The 21230-nt window shown below is 40.6% G+C and overlaps 1 protein-coding gene across 5 annotated transcripts in view; it reads left to right on the top strand.

Moving 5' to 3' along the window:
- The window catches only part of LOC123971735 (inactive N-acetylated-alpha-linked acidic dipeptidase-like protein 2), a 580586-nt gene that overhangs the window by 95719 nt on the left and 463637 nt on the right, over positions 1–21230 (top strand). For 2 of the 5 annotated variants that reach the window (XM_046050743.1, XM_046050744.1), the window contains exons 3-4: positions 999–1118; positions 12481–12553. The exons of 1 other annotated variant lie outside the window; for it this stretch is intronic. Coding sequence is in view for 1 of the 4 variants with exons in the window: in XM_046050742.1 (XP_045906698.1) it covers positions 16171–16225 (55 nt within the window). In the remaining 3 variants the exon portion in view is untranslated. Of the gene's footprint in view, positions 1–998; positions 1119–12480; positions 12554–16080; positions 16226–21230 lie in introns of those variants that run through there. 2 more of the 5 variants (XM_046050745.1, XM_046050742.1) reach the window with 2 other exon arrangements.

Genomic DNA, 21230 nt, shown 5'->3' with positions numbered 1-21230 from the left:
AAGGAAGCATCTACACCAGGGTTGAGAAGCCGTCATTGAACAGGGGAGGGGGTCTACGCCACCACTTATCCCCCACTTACAATACTGTCCTTTCATCACTTCCCAGGAAACTCAACAAACGTAACCTATTGGCCTCAGGTGAAGATACCAACGATGGTCGTTCAGTCTTGGCCACAGGTAGTCTCAACGACTGTAACGACTGTCGTCACAGCAACAAGGAACACTAACGAACCAGCGGTATCGATGACCCGGGATAACGACCCCACTGAGGTTAAATAGCTGAGTTTCCCTGCCAGTCAGTCAGAACTGAAGAAGTCCTTTGGATGAGGGACGAAACGTCTTCCAGTATCTTCAACCAAGTCCAGTTGCCCTTGATTTTAACCTTCGTTGGATAACTATGACCTGGATGACTGAGAATCTTCATAGACATAACAACATTGTTTTGTGACAGAACTTTCACACTTTTGCCGCTGCAGACCGGTTGAGAAGTGTGAGTGAAAATAAATCGACTTTTTGATCCCAAACATTTAAATTAAAAAGCTAATTTTACTCTGAGCCCCTCCCGCCCGTAAATGGCTCAGTATAGAGCAGAATCCAGTGCAACTGCGAGTGTTTTCTAAAAGCTCCGGCGCCGGCCCTGGCTCTCTCCTTCAGAGCTACCTGTCTCTCTACGAGCAGCAGCTCTATACCTCCGCTCTGCCCGCTCTAGACACAACATTCTGAAAAAGCCGCAATACAAGCAGATTTTTGACTCAAGCTCAATATTTTCAATATTTTACTACCGCCTACCAAAATGCTTGCATTGCAGACATTACAAGTGGCTGATGAACTGCTTTTGTTTTCCAATAAAAATATTTCTACACTGCAGACATGCAGTTTGTGGCATCCTGCTCTCTGTTTATGACACTTGTGTGACAGCTAAAGGAAAAACAAAACATCACAGAAACAGAGTTACTGGAACATAAACATTGGCGGTCCATGTTCTTCTTCGCCCCCAGGGACTCAAAATCACTGAAACCACCCCTGGGTATGGCCCCTCATCTCAACATCATCTAGACTGTCTGGGATTAAATCAACAGAGAGAAGCAACTGAGGCTGCGCCAATCCACGGAAGCACTGTAGGTATTTGTATTTTGTGAACTGATTACTATATTATCTATTAACATTCTTACTTTATAGCATTTTTTCGACACCTGCCTAAAACTCTTGCGTAGTACTCTATGTAATGGTAAACTGCACATAGATATACAGCATTTTAATATTTGGTTGTCAGAACTAACTTTACGCCATTCAATTAAATTTAAAAAAGTTGTATCAGCCTGCCTTTATTTATAGAATCCGCACCTTCTCTCTCTGCATGCCTCTGTCTTTTAGAGTGTACCTTATTTTTAAAGAAGTACTAAGGGCATTTGCTGCACTTGAGTAATCAATAAATAACAACCCCTTCACTTCACCGCCCTTTTTTAACCAACATAATTCCCAATGCAGTGGAGCAGTAACAGAACAGCATGACCTCTTGTTCAATCCAGGGAAAGCCCAGACACATTTATAATTAATACAGTTACATTTTTACCTCTCTGGAGTCTAATAATTGCTGTTTAAATGGGGAAGGGGTGTTAAAAGGATTAAAATACAGAAAAAGGAATACTGGTCAGAGGGCTGTGCAATATGATATCTGTTGTTTGACAATAGAAAAACGTCTGTTGTTCACAATTATTATCTATCGTTTATTTCATGGTGTCTCAAATTCCACACTTTACCATAATATATTTGCGAGGGAACGGCGCTTTGCACAATGGTGAAGTTAGTTTTACGTTGCATTTTCGACAGATATCTGCCAAAATATCCAACTAATATCCAACTTGAAACTAACTTCATTGTGGTCTGTTCTTCCACACATGCCGGACTAGCTTGTTTTCTCATGTTAGCTTTGCAGCAGTAAGTAAGTTAGCCAGAGTTTGCTGCTAGACCACAACTTAGCTAACATTAGTTACATTACTAGTTTTGTTGTTTGCTCTATATCATGGAATTTTTCATGGTATTAGATTAGAGGATATATGTGTTTGGTTAGGGTTAGGGAAATATATTTTGGTTAAATAAGAAATAATAAAAAAGTGTTTAAAGTGTTTAAAGGTCTCTACAAGAAAATGTTTACATGCTTTAACCTTTTGAAAGCAGCCTGGTGCTCTGGGCGATAATAATGATTGAAACATTTTTTTTTCGCCGTAACCCGGCAATGTTGTTGCTCCGAGTCTAAGCGGGCGCCATCTTGATTATTGTGCAATACCTGCAAGCTGCCTGCCTGTTGTCGTCTTTTCTGCAGAGAGGAAACATGCCGCTTGAGAACATACGGCGTTTTTTGCCATTTTGTAGCCGATCCGTTGGAGATATATAGACATGCATGGTATCAAATGAAAGGTCTGCTCAAGCCTGATCAATTGATACCCCATCACTGTGGGATGTTCCGTTCTAAATCTACAGGCCTGTAAAGCATGGGAGTGCTTTTGGTGACAGGAATGTTGATGAATACTCCTGTTTTTATCAATATTTCAACGTTTTGTCATTTGGAAATAGGTTGTACGGACTGAAAAAGTGTTTTAAAGATATTTATCAATAAAAGTCAGCATTTTAACAATAAATATTGCCAAAATATGGAAATTGATATATTTGAAAATTTTGTATAATAACTGTTGCATTTTAGTTTATTTTCATCAGATTTACAGTTACAATTGCATTCTAGGTTTATTAGAAGATATTCAGTTGCATTAAAAGCAAACTCAGGATGGTTTTGATGGTTTATTGCATCAAAATATAGCTTTTTTTACCAGGCGAGGCTAAAAATTTCAGATTTCTTCTTTATTGCATCTCCATGTAGTCTGTAAAAGTAAAATAAATATATTAATACACAATGGATTCATATCATAGCTTCTGACTTTTCAAAGGAGACCAGAATTATGCATCTAGGCCAAATGGTTGAGGAGTTATTCCTGATTCATTTTGTGTATGTAATTTTAGTGTTTTTTTCTGGAAAAAGGGGTCTGTTTTCATCAGGTTCAAAAAACGCGTTATATTTCTCTTACTGTCCACTGCTTCAGCACCTCTTTTCACCCTTTTTTCTGAACACTAAGTGTTTTGCTTCTGATTGGCCAACTTCCCCAAGCACAGAACTGTGCTAAATCAAGATCTGCTATTCGAGACTAGCCCTCATTGAGGTACGAAAACCCAACTTTATTCTCTGCTTTTACTGAAACTGAGTTGATGGAGAAAATATTGTAATATTGTAAATACTGTTAACAGTAGCTGCTATTAAGTTAGCTACTGACCTAGCCGTGCAGCTAGCCGTCCTATTGCTGATTCTGCCCAGACTAGAAGCTTGGTTCTTCGGTGTGTTGGTGTTTACACCTCTAATTTATGTCGATTTATGTCCTTTGTGTTCTTTCATTGCATTTATTACAGTTTTTGGTGCTGTACATACAGCGTGCATTGAATACGTACATTAGAAGAAGAAGTAGTAATAATATACAGCAAGGGTCGGCAAATAAGTTTTGCATAGAGCAATATTTTCAACTATTAGATGGTGGATGAGAATATAAGCCATAATATTGACTTGACTCAATATATTGTTCAGTTAGCTTAGTTGGAAAGGCCCAGGGTTCATAATCCAAGGGTTGACTGTTCCATCCCACCTCAGGCTGCATCCATCAACCTACGGACGCTTTTGCATTTCCCCAGGTAGAGGACATTTAGGGGAATCACATTTTCTGACGGACGGCGGCACGGTGGTGTGGTGGTTAGCACTGTCGCCTCACAGCAAGAAGCACCTTTCTGTGTGGAGTTTGCATGTTCTCCCCGTGTCAGCGTGGGTTCTCTCCGGGTGCTCCGGCTTCCTCCCACCATCCAAAGACATGCAGGCTAGGTTGATTGGTTACCCTAAAATTGTCCTTAGGTGTGAGTGCGAGTGTGAGCGTGAGTGGTTGTTCGTCTATGTGTGGCCCTGCGATGGACTGGCGACCTGTACAGGGTGTACCCTGCCTTGCGCCCGATGTCAGCTGGGATTGGCTCCAGCCCCCCGCGTGACCCTGTACACAGGATAAGCGGTTGGATGGATGGATGGACATTTTCTGACGGCTCTTTCAGAGGTGTGTCAAGTAGGCTACAGACTCTTTTAATGTCGTTCAGAATTTTTCAAAGTAAAAGCTCAGTTCAACTCCAATAACAGAATTCAGTAAACAAGCTTCTCGCGCTTTTATTTTGTAGGCAAAACCACTAAAGATGAAGTGATTATATGAGTAACTGATCTATTTCATCACCGCTATCAAAGTATTTATTTAGTTATATTTTAGCACCATAATCTGGCTGCGGGCCAGATATGGAGGGCCATTTGGGGATACATAATCACAGAAAGAATTAATGTGTTTCCCTTGTCAATGTTGAATGACAAAGAGCATCCAAACTAGAACTGTACATGGATCCTTTTATGTGATGTGAACTATGAATGTTATGTATTTGTGTAAATTATTTTATGTATTATTACATTATTTACATTAAATGATGCCTAAATGATCTGAATGCTAGTCCTTCATTTAGTACATACATTCCCAAAAGAGTAGCAGACAAAAAAAACCTTACCTACTACAGTGGTAGGTAACCAATGTCCGTTAAGGTTCTCCGTCATCCATGTTATAGTTAAAAATCAAGGGCAACTGGACTTGGATGAAGAGAGACGAAACATCTCTCGGACCTGAGGAAGTCTCTTGGATGAGAGACCAAGTCAAGTTGCCCTTGATTTTAACGTTCCTCGGTTAATTTCAGACCCTGCCCTTGACACACTCACCAAACTAGAGGAAACATACCTCAAAGCCCGTTGCAAACAGTTTCAAGGAAACATGTCGTGTAACTCAGAAACCGGTGCAATGTTTTTGGAAATTTTGGAGATTGCCCCAGGTGCCAGGAGATGTACGCCACGCCTCAACACAAACACACACACACAAACATCAAGGAAGGTAAATCTACAACACAGAAAAGCACAAAAACATAGTCTGATCTCCCCTCCCTTCCTGTTCATTATCTTTCCCAACATCATGCATTTTCTGTATATATTAGTTGCTCTCTCTCTCACACACACACACACACACACACACACACACACCGACAGAAAAGCACATCTACCCACTTTGTCCATCTGCAGGATGTTGAAGATTCAGTGGCATACTCTCTCAGCCTTTATCTGTGCTATTTTCAGAGGGAGAGCATTAACTGAAGCATTGTGAGAGGTGATACAAAAGCTTCCTTCTCAAGGGAGGAGCAGGAGAGAGAAGCAGAGAAGAGAGTTTGTAAAATATTCTGCTGACTCCCCCCCCCAACCCCTCCTCCAGCTCTCTCTGACTCTTTCCAGCTTCATGTGTTTGGACAAATAGAATTTTCACTGTATTAAATAATGCAGGTAGCCCACAATTCCTCCATCTCCCCTTTCTTTTTTCAGGTCATTTGAAAGGCCAGATCCACTCCGGCACATTAGCCGTGAGTAACAAATGTGACACATTATGATAAATACACTGTTTTGCACCTATCTATTACAATATTGAAATAACACAGTGGAGATCCAGCCAGTGGGCAGTTTGTGAATGTTTACATTCCCTGCTCTAAACATTTGAAGCAATTCTGCAAGAAAAATGCTCTTGTGCTCTGACAGTGATGGATCGTACATTCCTGTTTGGTTTGGAGTACATAGCAAAAAGGGTGGTTAGTATGAGCAAGGAGTGGTTAAAAAGCTACGCCCTGAGAGGGAAATATTACAGCAATGAGAGCATAGCATCAAAGAGACAAACCAATAAGAATAACATACTTGAGCAAAACCGCTTAAAATACAACCGGTCATCAATTATTTATGGACAAAGCAAAGGAATCCTCAGTGCAGTAAAAAAAATATTGCTTGGTGCAACGTTTTAAATATTGACAACTCAGAAAGAGATTAAGAGTTGATGTGCCATAAGTTGAAATTGTGAAATAAATGGGTCATGTAGATGTCATGTTATGCCAACCTCCTCTCTTACAGGATTTAATAAAAAATAAAATTAAACGACCATATTTTTGTATCTTGGGTCTCTTTCCTGATCATATGAAATGATCAAAACCTAAGATGAAACTGGTCAGTTTTTGCCTAGTGGAAAAATACTGTATTGCTTATTAGCGTCTGATCAATGGCTGAATAGCATCTTAAACTGCCTGGCTGTGGAAAAAGTGAGCTATGCTACTGAAGGTCACCTACAAATTTCCCAAATACTATAGGAAAGCTTTATGCACTACCTTGGAACCAAGTTGCCTAACCAGCTCTTTACTTTCTGACGCTAAGCATACGCATGATGATAATCTAATTAAGTAATAGCTCACGAAAGCCTGTGGTGTATGCTTATTATGTCACAGATAAGTGCCGTTGTTTGTATAAAAAGTGTATATCACAGCCTGAAGTGAGCTATTGCTTTTATGAAATGGTTACCAAGTATGGCAAAAAGTAGTAGGCGCACTACAATTTCATTTTGTTTTATTTCATCAATAGACACTTATTTATGAATACAAAAAGTAGTGCCACCAGCCTGCCGGTGGGCTACGTAGTGCAACATACATCAAAGTCTAGAATTATTAGAACTATTTCTTTATATTTATTTGCACGTTGCCGTTTGTTGTGCAGCCATTACAAAACTGTCCAGCGTCAGTAGATTGACTTTGGTAACTTGAACTTGGCTTGCATGTGAGCGTGGATATTACTCCATTTTCTCCGGGCCCCAAGTTTTGGTTGCCAATAGCTCTGGAGAGGAGCTTCGAATGTGTGTCCACTAACAGCCATAATCTCTCTCGTTTCGAGACCCGCGGCAGAGAGTTTTTGAACTGTGGTACTACGGAGGCAGTGGTTTGTGTATCTTTGCCGTTTCCCTGCCTGCTTGTGTATTCTTGGCAACACTGTTGCTAGGTGACACTGTGGTTGATAGGTGTGGTACTGATACTGTGCCTGCCTGGTGTTACTTTCTAACGTTACTTTGTCGCAGAGTGATATGGATCTGTGCAAAGGAATTCAGCGTCATAGCCGTTGTATACGCTCATTATACCACTACTATGAACCAATCAGATTGCTTGATTTGAGCTACCTGTTTTATAATGAACTATATACAGTGTCTGCAAGACTTTTTGTTGTACCATGCAGGCATTGGACAAAAATAGATAAAGTTCTCAGAATAAGTTCTCAGATCATGTGCATTGATGTGAAAATCTGACCAAAACTAAAGAATTTGTTTGGGGATATTTTAAGGCAAGGATTTGATGCATTAGTGTTGAGTGACAGTGTAGGTGGGACTGACTAAAAATAAAATACAGTGGTTCATGTTAGTAAAGGAACATGGAACATGTAGAGGGCCCAGGGGAATGTCAGTGACTCGGCAAGACACCTGCATGTGACCTCAGCAAGGACACACGGTCATAGAAAATGCATATCCTAGAGACAATAACTTTTGAAAACACAAGCTTGATTTATCTTACTTAGATTGCTAATGGCTCATATTAGCTTCTGCTAGTCTTTGGATTGAACAATGGCTGTAGATTTTGCCTGTCTCAGGCTCATTTACCGTAATCTGGTCTGTCCACCAAGCCATAAACTTTAGTAACTACTGGTCTTCCATTGAGTGTGTTGTGCTTCTTTGGAATCTCATTGTAAAAAAAAAAAAAAAGGCGACAAACTTGAACCCTGAAACTGTAATTCCTCCTTTGAATGGATCAATACTTGATTATGGGTTCAGCAGGATTTTGGCATTTGATAGTGACATCTCTGTAACTCAGTAATAGTGGCTGATTTATTTCAGAACCTTTCTGCACTCCCGCATCAAGCAGTGGGAGCAGCAATTTGTGAGTCTGAAATGTGCACACCGTTGTTTCCAAGTAGTGTCAGAGATTGCTTTGTCCATGACTGTATCTTTGTCTGTGTGTGTCAGTGTGTGTACACATATGATGGCTGCCCGCAGTGCATCTGCTTCACTGCTCCATTTGATTGCTCACTTCAGTAGCACTCTGGGAAATGTTAATGGAGGGCAGTTAACGTCAGTTACAGTTCACTACCATCTGTACTCAACCCACCATCACCCCGATGGCAAGATGGATAACAAAAAAGGTGGAGACATTTACCAAGTAGGGTTAAGAAAGTCAGAGAAAGTAAAGCAGAACACCCCCTGCTGTATTGATGCAGTCTGCTTAATTGCATTTTTGTGTGCTTATACTCATTAGTGTGTATGTGCACAAACCTCATGTTGGTGTGACTGAAGTGTGCACTTGCACCAACATTTGCATCTCTGTGTGAAGAAGGTGTGAAGCAGACAGACAGTCAGGTACATCTTGTCCAATGGTCCATCTACCACTTTGGCTACTGTTGCCCTGCCACGGTTATCACACACATACACACACACACACACACACACACACACACACACACACACACACACACTGCTCGCTCTGTTGCTTCCCTGACCTGAGATTGCTGCTCACATCTAGGGAAGCATTGGGCCGTATACAAACACACACGCGTGCACACACTCACATACCCAATGATTTATGGCCTCCAATACGGTCAATAAGAGCCATGGCCAAGATGAAGGACTTGCTAGCAGGACACACACACACACACACACACACACACACACACGCACACACACACACACACACACACACACACACTGTTGTCCATTAGCTAAGTGCACCGGAGTAAGCTGCTTTCCACATTGGCTCTCTTTATTACATTCCTGTTTAATGCCACTGTTGCTTCTTCATGTGAAAAACTTAAGGTGTTTTAAACTGTCTACAGTATAAAAGATGGCATGTGAATAGTTGTGTAATTGCCATGAAACCCTCACTGTGAGTATTTCAACCTTCAGAATTTAATGACACATTTTGATTAAAAATAAATAAACTGCACCATAGTCATAAGTCTATAAATAAAAACACACATATATCATCAATATATTGTTGCTCATAAAATGAAATATAATATGTTGTATAATTTTTTCACTCACCTCCACATGCTTCTCTCATCATTGCAAGGAATCTGTGAAAGATCAGCTATATGTCTTGGGAGATTTTACGACAGCTTAATAATTACTCAGCGAGGTAACCTCGAGTTGGGGAAAGCCTGGTTACCATTAGTTGGGTTTTTTGCCTCGTTTCTTTTGGCTAAAGCTTTGGGGGGTTGTGGAGTATTGTTTGTGAGTTAACTGCATTGAACTGTTGTTAGAACTACTTCTTTGCTCTGAGTTTTTGTTTTGTTGGATAACTTGGGAAATCCTAAAATGGAGAATCATTGTTAAGTGAACTGAACTGAATTGTATGTACCAAAAAGCCATTTAGAAATCTTAGTAGTGAAATACCAGATGGTGTATTCTAATGAGTTTTCATATAGACACACCGTTTGTGACCAAATACCGCAAAATGAATGAAAAACTGTTCCCATCAGCTTCAGCTCTAATTTGAGTTTGGTGTTAATTACCAAATGTTAACATGTTAAGACATTGACCCAAGATTGCAAGTTTGACAAACATTACCTTCTAAAACTCAAGTTGTTAATTGCCATTGTCCTCGCTCAGGAGGTAGAGCGGGTTGCCTGTTAATCGGTAGGTCGGTGGTTCCATCCCCGGCTCTTCCAGGCTGCGTGTTGAAGTTGTCCTTGGGCAGGATACTGAACGCAGAATTGCCCCTGGTGGCTGTTCTGCCAGTGTGTGTTAGTTTCTGTAGTGTAAAAGTGCTTTGAGTGGTCGAAAAGACTAGAAAGGTGCTATACAAATACAGTGCATTTACGTTCACTGCTGTGCTAAATGGAGCCTCAGCCGCTATCATCGTCAATCAAGTCTTGTCATTATTAAGGCTCAGAATGCCTCAACATGTTTTGTATATTCCTGGAACACTGACACACTAGATATTTACTGAAGACCTGTTAATAATGATAGACTTTTAAAAATATGTCTTTGACCAAGTATTGAACCACTGACATGCCATATGAAAAAACTAATAACTTAACTTCTTGATATCCCCTTCATCTATGTAACCTGAGAGTGAAAACCAAGCAAATTACCCTAATTTAAATAAGACAGAATGACTTCTTTACCTCCCAGTCCACTCCTCTCATTGTCCTTCTTTTTCTCTCTTCTCTTGTCTCTTCCCCTCCTACTGCTTCTCACTGACTTTTGTTTGCCTAATAAAAACAGCAGTATCTCTTAGCTTGGAAGTAAAATCAACTCTCTTTTAGAGTGACACAAGCTGTGCTTTCACATAAAACAACAGTCAATTAGACTTAAGATGCTGAGCCTCTTCCTGGGCCATAAAACATGGTTAACAATGAGCAAACTGAAAACAGGAAGACACTTTCACTCCTCATCTTCAGTCGTTGAAGTTGTTTCAGAGGCTCATTGAGAACTTTTTATAGGTTTTTTGTTTGTTGTTTTTTGTAGCTTCTAGACCTGGTTACCTGAGCAGTGGTATCCCAGGGTCCCTGTATGAATAGATCATAAGATGTTGCAAGATGTTTAACATCCAACAAATAACAACAAACAAAAAAGACTGCTTCACTTGCAGCGTGGCACTATGGATGGAAATGTTAGTATGTCGTTGAGTTGATCCCTGACTTTGGTCCAGACTGAAATATCTTAACTATTGAATGGATTGCCATGAATTGTTGTGCAGACGTTTGAGGCCTTCATTGGATGAATGCTACTGGCTGATGATCTGGTCCCCTCACAGTTCCTCTAGTACCACCACGATGTTGACGTTTGGTTTTTAGGGAAATTCCTCAACAACTATTGGATGGGTTGCCATCGAATTGGAATTGGGCAATGGTACCAAGAGTATGAATCCTAATTACTTTGGTGATCCTGTGACACTTCATCTAGCGCCCCCAGCATGTCAAAGTTTTCACTTATCCAGAGAAATATCTCTACATCTACAGAATGGATCAGCATAAAATATGGTACAGACAAAAAACTAAAATAATGCACTATGTTCTTGTTTCACTGCCGGTTGGGGATCATCTCCTCTTTGGCAATGAGATGCATGTTCTACTTTTTGTTGTGAAACAATGGCGAGCTTGGCCTCTAAAAAACATACTGATGAGACTGAGAAGTGAACATGGTTCTAAAGTTGAACTACTCACAACTCAAAGACATTGAGTTGAGACCAAAATACCATATGTACTGAGTGGGACATTTTAAATTTGAAAAATGAGCTTGCCAGTGCTCAATAATTTTGTGGTATGACCAAAATATGTCGCTGCATTGCCCATCAAAAACATACTCATAGCTGGCACTGAATACTGGGTCTGATTTGTGAACTTGTTGACCTATTCTTATGGGATCCTTCTGATTTGGTAAATTAAATAAAAAAGGTTTATAATGTAATCAACAAATATCTTGGTATTGTTATAAAAAACTGCGTAGTCCTGTTGACACTAGTATGCAAAACACTCCAAAAATCTACACACAAGCCAAAAGGATTTGTAACCACTGGCCTCCTGAAGGTCCCTGAACTGATTGTAATGACATATGTCAGGATTAGGTACATTAATAGTAAGCTAAAAAAGAAAGAAATAGAAGTAGAAGTGGTGGTGGTATTAGTAGTATGGTTCAGCTCTACATGTGACACAGTAGGTGCATCTTAAATCTCTTAGTGACATTTCCTCACAATCTATGCCTATATCAGAATTGTTCCAGTCCGCCATCTTGCAGGCCGTCTCAAAGATCTTATTTTATTTGTTTTCTGATTCGTCATGTAGTTACAGATCATTTTTCATTGTAGGTTTGAACAACAGGAGGACGAACAACTTCTTTCATTTATTAACTTGCAACAATTAAACAATTAATAAAACAAACAATAAAATTATACAATTAAAGTCAGATAGAGAGTCTGAGAGTCTGTCTGTCAGCAAGAAAGGCTTTTTACATCATTAATCGTCATTTCCATTCCATCACATGAGGCTAATAATCCCTGAGCATTGGCTTGATATGAGTTTCCCCTGAAACATTTAAGCTAATAAATCAAAACACACCATGGTCATATTCTGGGTTTTTTCGATAATGAATTCACAATCAAAATATCAATAAATACAGATGCAAATAATCAATAAATAACAGGCATGTGTTCTGCCAGTAGGAATGTTCTTGTGCCTCTGAGCAGTACACACAAATACAGAATGTGCAGGTGTTAAAAAGGTAACAGCTACAGAGAGAAAACGTGCTGCTTTGCAGTGAAAACTGTGTGCCTTTATTAGTATTAGCAGTGCACTTGTGTGCCGACACAAACTCCATCAAGAATGCCGACAGCTGATCCAGCTGTGATCAGCTGCCTCCGTCAGCAGAAACAGACGTTGTTTCATGTGACGCTTCAGAGGAAAGGACGTCTCATTTCTCTAAAAACATATTTCCTTGTTTCTTGTCTCCTCACATGGTTTCCTTGATGCAGAACACCCAAGAGAGTGAAACGTGGATGCAGTTAAGAGACTTGGGACGCACCCAGTGTCGGCTCTTGGCTTGAGGTAACGTTGTTAGTGCTGTAACATCATTGGACACACACTGGATTCTCATGTGACACGATAAGACACACTCAGTTGACCTGCATTGCTATCTCGAAGCAGCAGAAAGCCGTTGTGACATTAACCAACAAAATCCTGGTCTAAAGTCAATAGCGCAGTATTTTCCTGCTATTTAAACCCCCATTATTTAGATAGTAAGATGCGCCTGCATAGGTGAGTTCTGGTGATGCACACATCAGTTATATCACAGTTCTATCCCCATTACCCCATTAAGAAAGACGCTGTGCACATTTATGCACGAGGCACAGCAGCGTGAGTTCATTGATTATTTAAATCTCCCAGCACGCCAGCAGGATCGGTCAGGATCTTGAAAGTGTTAAATAAAACAGTCATACATCAATAAAACACACAATAAAGAAATCACCTGGAAGACAGAGATGTGACCCACAACAACTTCATGATGAGTTTATAATAAACAGCACAGTGACGACACAGATGTTTCATAGATGAGAGGAGCGAATATAACAAGGATCTATCCGTTTGTCAGAGACTTCAGTCTGCAGTGTAGTTCAGTCACTTCACTAGTAAACCACAGAACTGTAACATTAGGTTTCACGATCAAAGAAAGATCTATACCGCACGGTCTAAAGTCCAGGGCGGAAGTGCATTGGAGCACGTCCAACACCTAATCTGGGTGCAAAATAAGCCTCAAGGCGCAAAGGGTTGCATGAAGTCACAAAATTATTCATAGTTATGTTTTGGGTGTAACATGAATTAAACCAATCTGAGTGTCATCTCCAATTCCATTTAAACGCTAGGTGCGCCTGTACTCGCAGTAGAGAGAGCGAGTAAGAGAGAGAGTGAGAGAGTGAGTGGACGTGAAATGGTTTGTTTATCAGTGTGTATGAACTACACTGCAGACTGGAGTCTGTGACAAACAGATAGATTTGCATGCTATACGCTCGTCTACTGTGTCTGTATCCTCACTGCGATAAACTTTGGTGAACTGGTCATGGGTCACATCTCTCTCTCTCTTCTTTATTGTGTGTTGTATTGATAAGTGTTTTCTTATACAATTTAATCTTTAATGATTAGAGCAGCTGCTGTCAGTTTGTCCTGGCCGATCCTGTCAGTGTAACGCGAGATATTAATTATGTAACAAAGTTACGCTGCTGTCCTCCGTGTGTAAATGTGCACAGCATCTCTTTTAACTGGGAGCATCTTAATATCTGAAAAAGGTGCCCTTTAAATAGCAGGGAAATACTACGCCTTCGACTTTTGACCAGGTTTTTGTTGGTGAATGGCACTATTGCTTTCTGCTGCCCCAAGATAGCCGTGCACCAGCAATGCACCTGACAACTGCTCATTTGAACACCAACTCCCATGGGTGCACAGATGAGCACAAGTAAATGTTACTTACATAGCGTGGGAGCGGGGTGTGAAAATGACAACAGCACTGGTTGGAAACTAGCAATGACACTTTCACTGTGCTCTGCGCCAGGAGACCTATAGGGTCCAGAATGTCCAAAGTGGTTCATAATCAGGGAAGTACAGATATAATATGTTGTTTTCATGGCCATTCATTTTTTATATATTCTGTGTAACGGAGGACATTTTGGCCTGATGTCAACAAAAACACCAAAATCCACTGTGTTAGTCCATCTCGCAATTCCTCCATATATCTGCCTTCCCTACAGTCGGTGTGTTTGAGAAGGGCATAGACTCATCTGATGTAGAAAATATGAAAAAGCAAGGACCATGAACAAACCCAAATAGTCTATGGAAAATGAAAACTCTGACTAGAGACTTAATCTCTTGTATCAGAGAGAGGGGCAGGAAGAGAAAGCGACTGTATCTCAGAGAGTGTGTCGGTTGCTGATTCTGCATTTTCCCATGGCTGTGCAGGGTAGTGAGTGGAATCCTCTGGAGTTAAGTTGAGATGATTGGAAACAAGTTCAGAATTCAGCACACAGGCCTTATCGTCACTTTAGTATGAATATGGCTATTAAACAATGCCTAACATAAGCTGGACGGGAAGGGACCTTTGGTAGTTCAAGTAAGATTGCTCTTCCTTTAATAGTGTCTTTAGGAGTGTAGGCGACTGTAACTTCTCATAGACTTGCACCTACCAAACCTAAATTAGTCAGCACAGTAATCACAAATCACAATCTCTTGCTTCTGGTCATTGCAACATGGCTGTCTGTACTGTTTCTCAGCTGAAATGGTTCTGTTTCTAGAAAAACCCAAAGACTTTTCGAGCATCCATCAGCTTTTGAATGTTGTGGCAGCTCTTTTCTCCAGCTGTGGCCACAACAGTGGAAGGCCAAGGTTGGTAAATTGTAAACAAGAACACAATAGTGCAAAGAGTGCTGGGATAAATATTGAATGATGTAACTCATTACTTACTAATCTCTCTATAGATATTAAATAGGTAGTTATGTACAGTATGTACATGTATACTGTACTTTGATTAATACTTGAAAATAATGGTGATGTAGGTTAAAAAACATGGTTTTACATGGTTAATGATTTGATTGTTCATTAGAGTGATGGCCTGTGGAAAGAAAATGTTCTTGCATCTTTGGAGTACAGTGCTTTAATGCACCTACCAGAGGGTATAAGTTGGAACAGGCTGTGTCCAGGGTGTGATGGGACTGCAGTGATATTTCCTGCCCGTTTTGTGACTCTGGAAATGGATACTGTAAGTCATGAACAGAGGGGCTGTTGGCACCAATGTTTTTTTTCTGTTTTCTACTGTAATCTGTTCACATACTGTTTGGTGATTGATCTGAACCAGCCTGTAGTGGACGTACAGAGAACAAACTGGATGATTGCAGTGTAGAAATGAGATCAGCAGCTCCACTTAGTTGTGTGAGTCCGGAATGGACATCCACAAACAGGATCCTTGCATATGTCCCTGGGGAATCGAAGTGTTGCATGATGTTGTGCAGTCCCATGTTGACTGCATTATCCACTGATCTTTTTACCAGTAGGCAAACTACGGCAGTCTGTCCAACCATTCTAAAGACGTCATAAAATCCTGTGATAGAGGATGATTGTTGAGCATCTGAAGCAGAAGGGGACTTCCCACAGCTCCAATGATCTGTTGAAGATCTGCATGAAGATGGAGGCCAGCTTGTCAGCGCAGGCTTTCAGACAGGACACTGGCACGCCATCTTGGCGTGGTTTCTTCCTGATCTCTGTTTCTGAAAGAGCTTTTTTATTCTCTGATCTCTTTTATCAGTGTGTTTCTGGACCGGTTGTACAGGATTCTGTCCATACTGTAGGCCTCCCCCTTGGCCTGTGAAGCTGCCTGAGTTCAGCTACAAACCGGGTTTTGTTGTTGTTCTATGTGTAGAAAGTTTTAGTCGGCACACGTCCTCACAAAAGATTATGTCAAAATGTCAAAGAGTTCATCCAGGTCTGTAGCTGCAGCCTCAAAATCACTGCAGTCAGTGCAGTCAAAGCAGGCCTGTATTCCAGTTTTGCCTTATTGGCCCTTCTCCTCACATTCTTGACCACAGGCTTAGCAGATTTTAGTGTCTGCCTGTAAGTGAGGATAAACCAGACAGTAACCAGAGAAGGTCACAAGGCTGCATGGGGGACAGTCATCAAGAAGAATGAGCCGGGAGCCTGGATGTCTGTGCTCTGTCAAAGTTATATTAACTCAGCCAGGTGAGTGTAACACCTCACTAACATGGGCTTTAGGTTGTAAACACCAACAAGAATAAAGGAGAAAAAGGGTTACAGTCAGTGAAAATGTACATGTTTTCCTTGACGTTGTGACATCTGCACACTAACCTTTCCGCTCTGAGGAGTTGGAAGCCTAGAGGATGTAGTGTACTATCCGGTATGTGCTCACCAAGCCATGTTTCAGTGAAGCACAGGATAGCACATCTCAAAAAGTCTGTGTTTGCGCTGTTGAAAAGCAGCAGTTCATCCATTTTCTTGGCCAGAGAGTGGACTTTTGCCAGATTTATTGACGGCAGCGCAGTTCAACAAAAAGCTCTAAGTACCTTTCTGGTTCAGTGAAAAGCAGTGAAAAAGTGTGTGAAGTGAATAGTGGAATGTTGAGTTTCTCCCTGGTGAATGTAATTGGGGAGAAAGGGAGAGCTGAGAACTATATAATAAATAAATAATAAACAAAAACAGAAAGAGTAGAGAGAGTAGAGAGTGCTGCACTTGTTATACGTGGCGCCATCCCGAGTGATACAAAAAAACACAACAACATTCAACATCATACACTGTTCAAAAAATTAAGGGAAGACACCTCAGATTCCTATGAACGAAATAGTTCAAAGTTCAAAATCTATTAACTATTTACTGTACATTGTATAATTTGTTAAATGCTCTGTATTTGTATAGCAGGCATGTGTAGGAGTACATGTATAGAATTACACCAAAAAACAAAGTAAAAACATAAAATCCAACATGCGTAACTTTCCTCTCACAATTTGACTCAGCAGTGTGTCTGGCCCCACATGCCTGTATGCACACATGGAGGAACCCAGGGCCCACTGCACCAGTGTAAGGTCTGACAATGGCTCTGAGGATTTCATGCCGGTACCCAACAGTAGTCATTGTTGGCTAGCACGTGGAGGTCTGTGCGGACCTCCAAAGACATGCCTCCCATAACCCACCGCCAAACAAGCCCATCTCCTGCTATCTCCTACATGTTCTTGGGACTGTGCTGGTAGACAAAGCAAACCTTCTTTCGACGGCACATAAAGGCCCATTTATACTCCTGCGTAGGGTCTATGTGCGTACCTACGCCGTACGCTACGCACGAAGCCATGCATTTATACTTGTGCGTAGGTGTGTCTGTCATTCTGCAATTACACCCCCAAACGCTAGTTCGGAAGTAGCGCTACAGTATAGATAAGCTAAGCTAAGTATAAATTGCACTTAAGGATTTGCCTTCCTGGAGGAGCTGGACTACCTTTATAACCTGAATGGACTGCAGATACTGCCCCATGCTACCAGTTGTGACAAGGACACTAGCAAAAACAAAACCAGAGAACAGTCAGGAAGGATAAGGAGAGAGCAACTGTTTGTGGCCACCAACAGCAAAACCATGTGCAGGGATTATTCTTACTGCACCTGTTGTCACTTTCATTTGCACCACAACAGGTGACATTGATTCATGGTAGCTTATGCTTCCTAACTGGGCAGATTGATTTTCCAGAAGTTGTATTTACATGATGTTATACTGTTATATTTAAGGGTTCCCTTATTTTTTTTTAGCAGTACAGATTTCCCTTTTGCTTCTCCCATTACATAAAACTGGCAACTTCACAATGATCAGTGACAAAATGGTTTCCAGTTTATGAGGATAAGGCATCTGCATGCAGATCCACTCCACTTTAAACTGATGCGACAGGTGTTTTGGGGGTGGGGGGTTGTTTGCATAAAAAGTCATGCTTAGTGCAGCATCCTGAAAATCTCTGCAGAGAGACCAGGCTTTCATCTGAAAAGAGCGACAGTGAGTGCAATCAGTTAGCATTCTGAAACAATAAGCAAAGCATGCTCACAGCACAGTGCTGGAACAGTAGTTTCTGATAATTGGTTGACTGTCCTCCCACTGATATGATGAATAACCATGGTGTTTCTGAATGTGAAAGTCTCTAATATTTTCCTAAAGTGGGATCAGCGCCCCTTCAAACGAAACTGAAGAGTGCGTTTATGAGACATAGAGAGGGAGAGAGAAGGATGTAGGAGATATACTGTCGTGAAATATATAGTGAGGGAGGGAGGATGTTCAGTGTGTGGCTCATTAACTCAGTAGATGTTATCGGTGGGAGGGAGTAAGACATTTTGCCATCAATTAATGAGCTGCATGGGTAGTGTGATGGTGAGCCAGACTGTACAAAGTACTGTACTGTAAGTATTTTTGCTTGCTGTGCTTGAAATGTTTCTCTTTAACTGTGCTACACAACCATCAAATTAAATAACTATATTTTTGTTTGGCCCAGCGACAGAGGTGACCTAGTGCAAGTTTTAGCTCCTAGTTTGCCCTTATTCATTTTCCAGTGATTCGCTATTCAAGGCATTGTAGCTGACAGCACGTCAACACACCCATGCCTACTGTTTTCTGTGTAAAATCCCACACAGCGGCTTTAAACTCTCCTGAAAGTGCCCATTTTATCCAGTTTGCTCCCTGTGTCGACACATCACCTGTTCTGCCTTAAGTACAAGTTCTGTCTGTATGGTGCGACCACTGTGAATGGAGCATGTGTGCTACAAGCATTGATAAATGATGCAATGCTGCATGATGTGCTCAGTGGAGTTTCACTTCATCATCAAATGCAGTGGAGAGTGGGAGAGATTTGGTTGAGTAAGAAAAAGTAGCAATAAAAAGGCACACTTCAAATCTTGGCCCAGGCCAAAAGACACAGAAAGTGATTAGGGCTGCAATTATCTTATTTGTTAATTGTTGACTGATGTATGAATTTTCTTTTTGGATTAATGGTTTAGTCTGTAAAATGTCACATAAACATAAAACATGCCCACCAATAGATATAATGAGCTGATTATCAACATTAGCAATTGTATTTAAATTTAAAGTAATTGGTTAGTTGCTGGGGGCGCACAGTACCCGCATTGTCACCTTTATCTTCTCACTAAATTTGTGAAAATGTAAAACATGAAGCAGAGTACTGCTAGGAAAAAATAAAGATTTAAATAAGATTAAAAAATGCATCTCTAATCGAGTGTAAAACATAATAGCAGTGGGAAGAAAATTAACCATGGAATTTACTGTATATTGAAAGAAACAATATTTGCCAAATACATAAACATGAATATATGCAGTGTAAAGATGATGCAAAATAAAGCACGCAGTGTGTTTGTGTAAGTAGAGCATGCTTGTCCACCATAGAACAGCCATATGGGACATATTATAGGCCCACCGTGTGGTGTCGTCAAACTGACACACAGTGATTTAGCCCTGCTGGAAGCGGATGGATCCATGCTTACCTTCAAAGGCATCTGTCTCCTGGCTCTGTGAGAGCCTAAATGCCCCCAGGGACACAGTACAGCATGTTGGCCACTCAAGTACCTCTCAATTACTGCTTTTAATTTCCCTTGCACTGCTGGTCCGTTTCCATTAGCTGTGACATTTCTCCGAGATGTGAACTATATGGCAGCTTTTCTAATCGTCGTCACAGTCCCCATCTGCTGCAGAGGTTTGGTAGAACTCTGTGTGTTTGCATATCATGGTGAGGACAAACTATAAGGGTGTGAAACTGAGGAGGCATCACCGTGCAGCTCAACTGTGGGGCAATTTAATTTCGCTTTTAAAAAGCTCATTGCTGCTCAGGCTCTTCCATAGCTTCAAACTAAATCATTTTGATTGAATGTACGCTCTGTTTATTATATTTATTTAGTCTGAGTTCCCTGGTATAGCAAGTTCAAGTTCACCTTTATCTCAACAACTTATTTTTACAGAACAGGTACACTCAACTAAATACACAACAAGTTTAAGCCACCTCTAATATTAACAAAAAAGCCTAAAAAACAACTGACATTGTGTCACATATAGCAAACACAGGAAGACTTTATAAGTAATTAAATATGTTATAATTAATAATAAAATTGCCTTACCTTATGCAGTGCATTTTTTCCTCGCTCTGCTTCGTGCAAAATCATCCACAATATCATCAATGTCCAAATTATTGGTCAATTTGCTCTCATTTGCCATGAGCGAAAGTGCTCATATTAGTCCTCAGTTAAATTTTAATCCTGGACAGGAGAGAGAATGGCGGCAGCTCCTCCTTTCCCACTAGCAATAGGACAGGTGTCCGGTGGATTTAATGTTATCACAGCCAGCAGGACTTTGCACGGCACTAACATTTGTAACTAGAGGTGTGACGACATCTCGTACCACGAGATCTCGAGTGATTAAAATGTGACGAGGTTAAAAGCTGAGACTCACACAATTGACATTTTTCACACTCTCTCACCACATACATAAATTTTCTCTCGCAGTGAAAAACAAATGTAAAACTGATGACATCGACTCTCAGAGTGAATCAACTCCGCCCTGATGCGACACCAGCGTATAACTTTATAGTAATCAGATTAACCCACTCTCGAGCTGTGAGTCCAGACAGTTGTGACTGAGGGGAAACGTAGCTGGTAGAGTTTTACAATATAAACATCTAAAAAGTGAGGTGCAAACTTGCTCTGTTTGGGACTGTGAGCTGTACTTAAACAAAGGTGCTGAAGTTAACATGTACATGGATTTGTGGTGAAATTTCTGCCTGATCAGCACTGTTTTCAGTTGGTTTTATTTTCCAAACAGTTGGAAGGGAATAACGTTACTACAAGCAGAGCAATAATTTATTGCACAGCACAGTATAGGGCAGGTAGACTTTAAAATGATCATGAATTCTCATTAAATGATGACATTAGTCTTGTAATATTATCAGTGTTGGGCAAGCTACTTGGAAAATGTAGCGAGCTAAGCTACAGCAACGTGGCAAAAGTAGCTTAGTTACATCTAAGCTACTTTTCATTTTTAAATATTTTATAGTTGGTGTAGGTGTGTGTGTGTATATGTATATATATATATCACAGTATGGGCCTAGTTTATATTGAACTAACTTCATTCCACAGTAGCAATAGAAGAAAGACTAAAAACCTGCTCCAAACAGAGTGTGTATGTGCGAGAGAGCTAAAT

This window comes from Micropterus dolomieu, linkage group LG05, assembly GCF_021292245.1.
Source record: "Micropterus dolomieu isolate WLL.071019.BEF.003 ecotype Adirondacks linkage group LG05, ASM2129224v1, whole genome shotgun sequence".
NCBI classification, from domain to species: Eukaryota; Metazoa; Chordata; class Actinopteri; order Centrarchiformes; family Centrarchidae; genus Micropterus; species Micropterus dolomieu.
The sequence above is the reverse complement of the archived record's forward strand: the minus strand, read 5'-3'. Positions and strand labels throughout refer to the sequence as shown.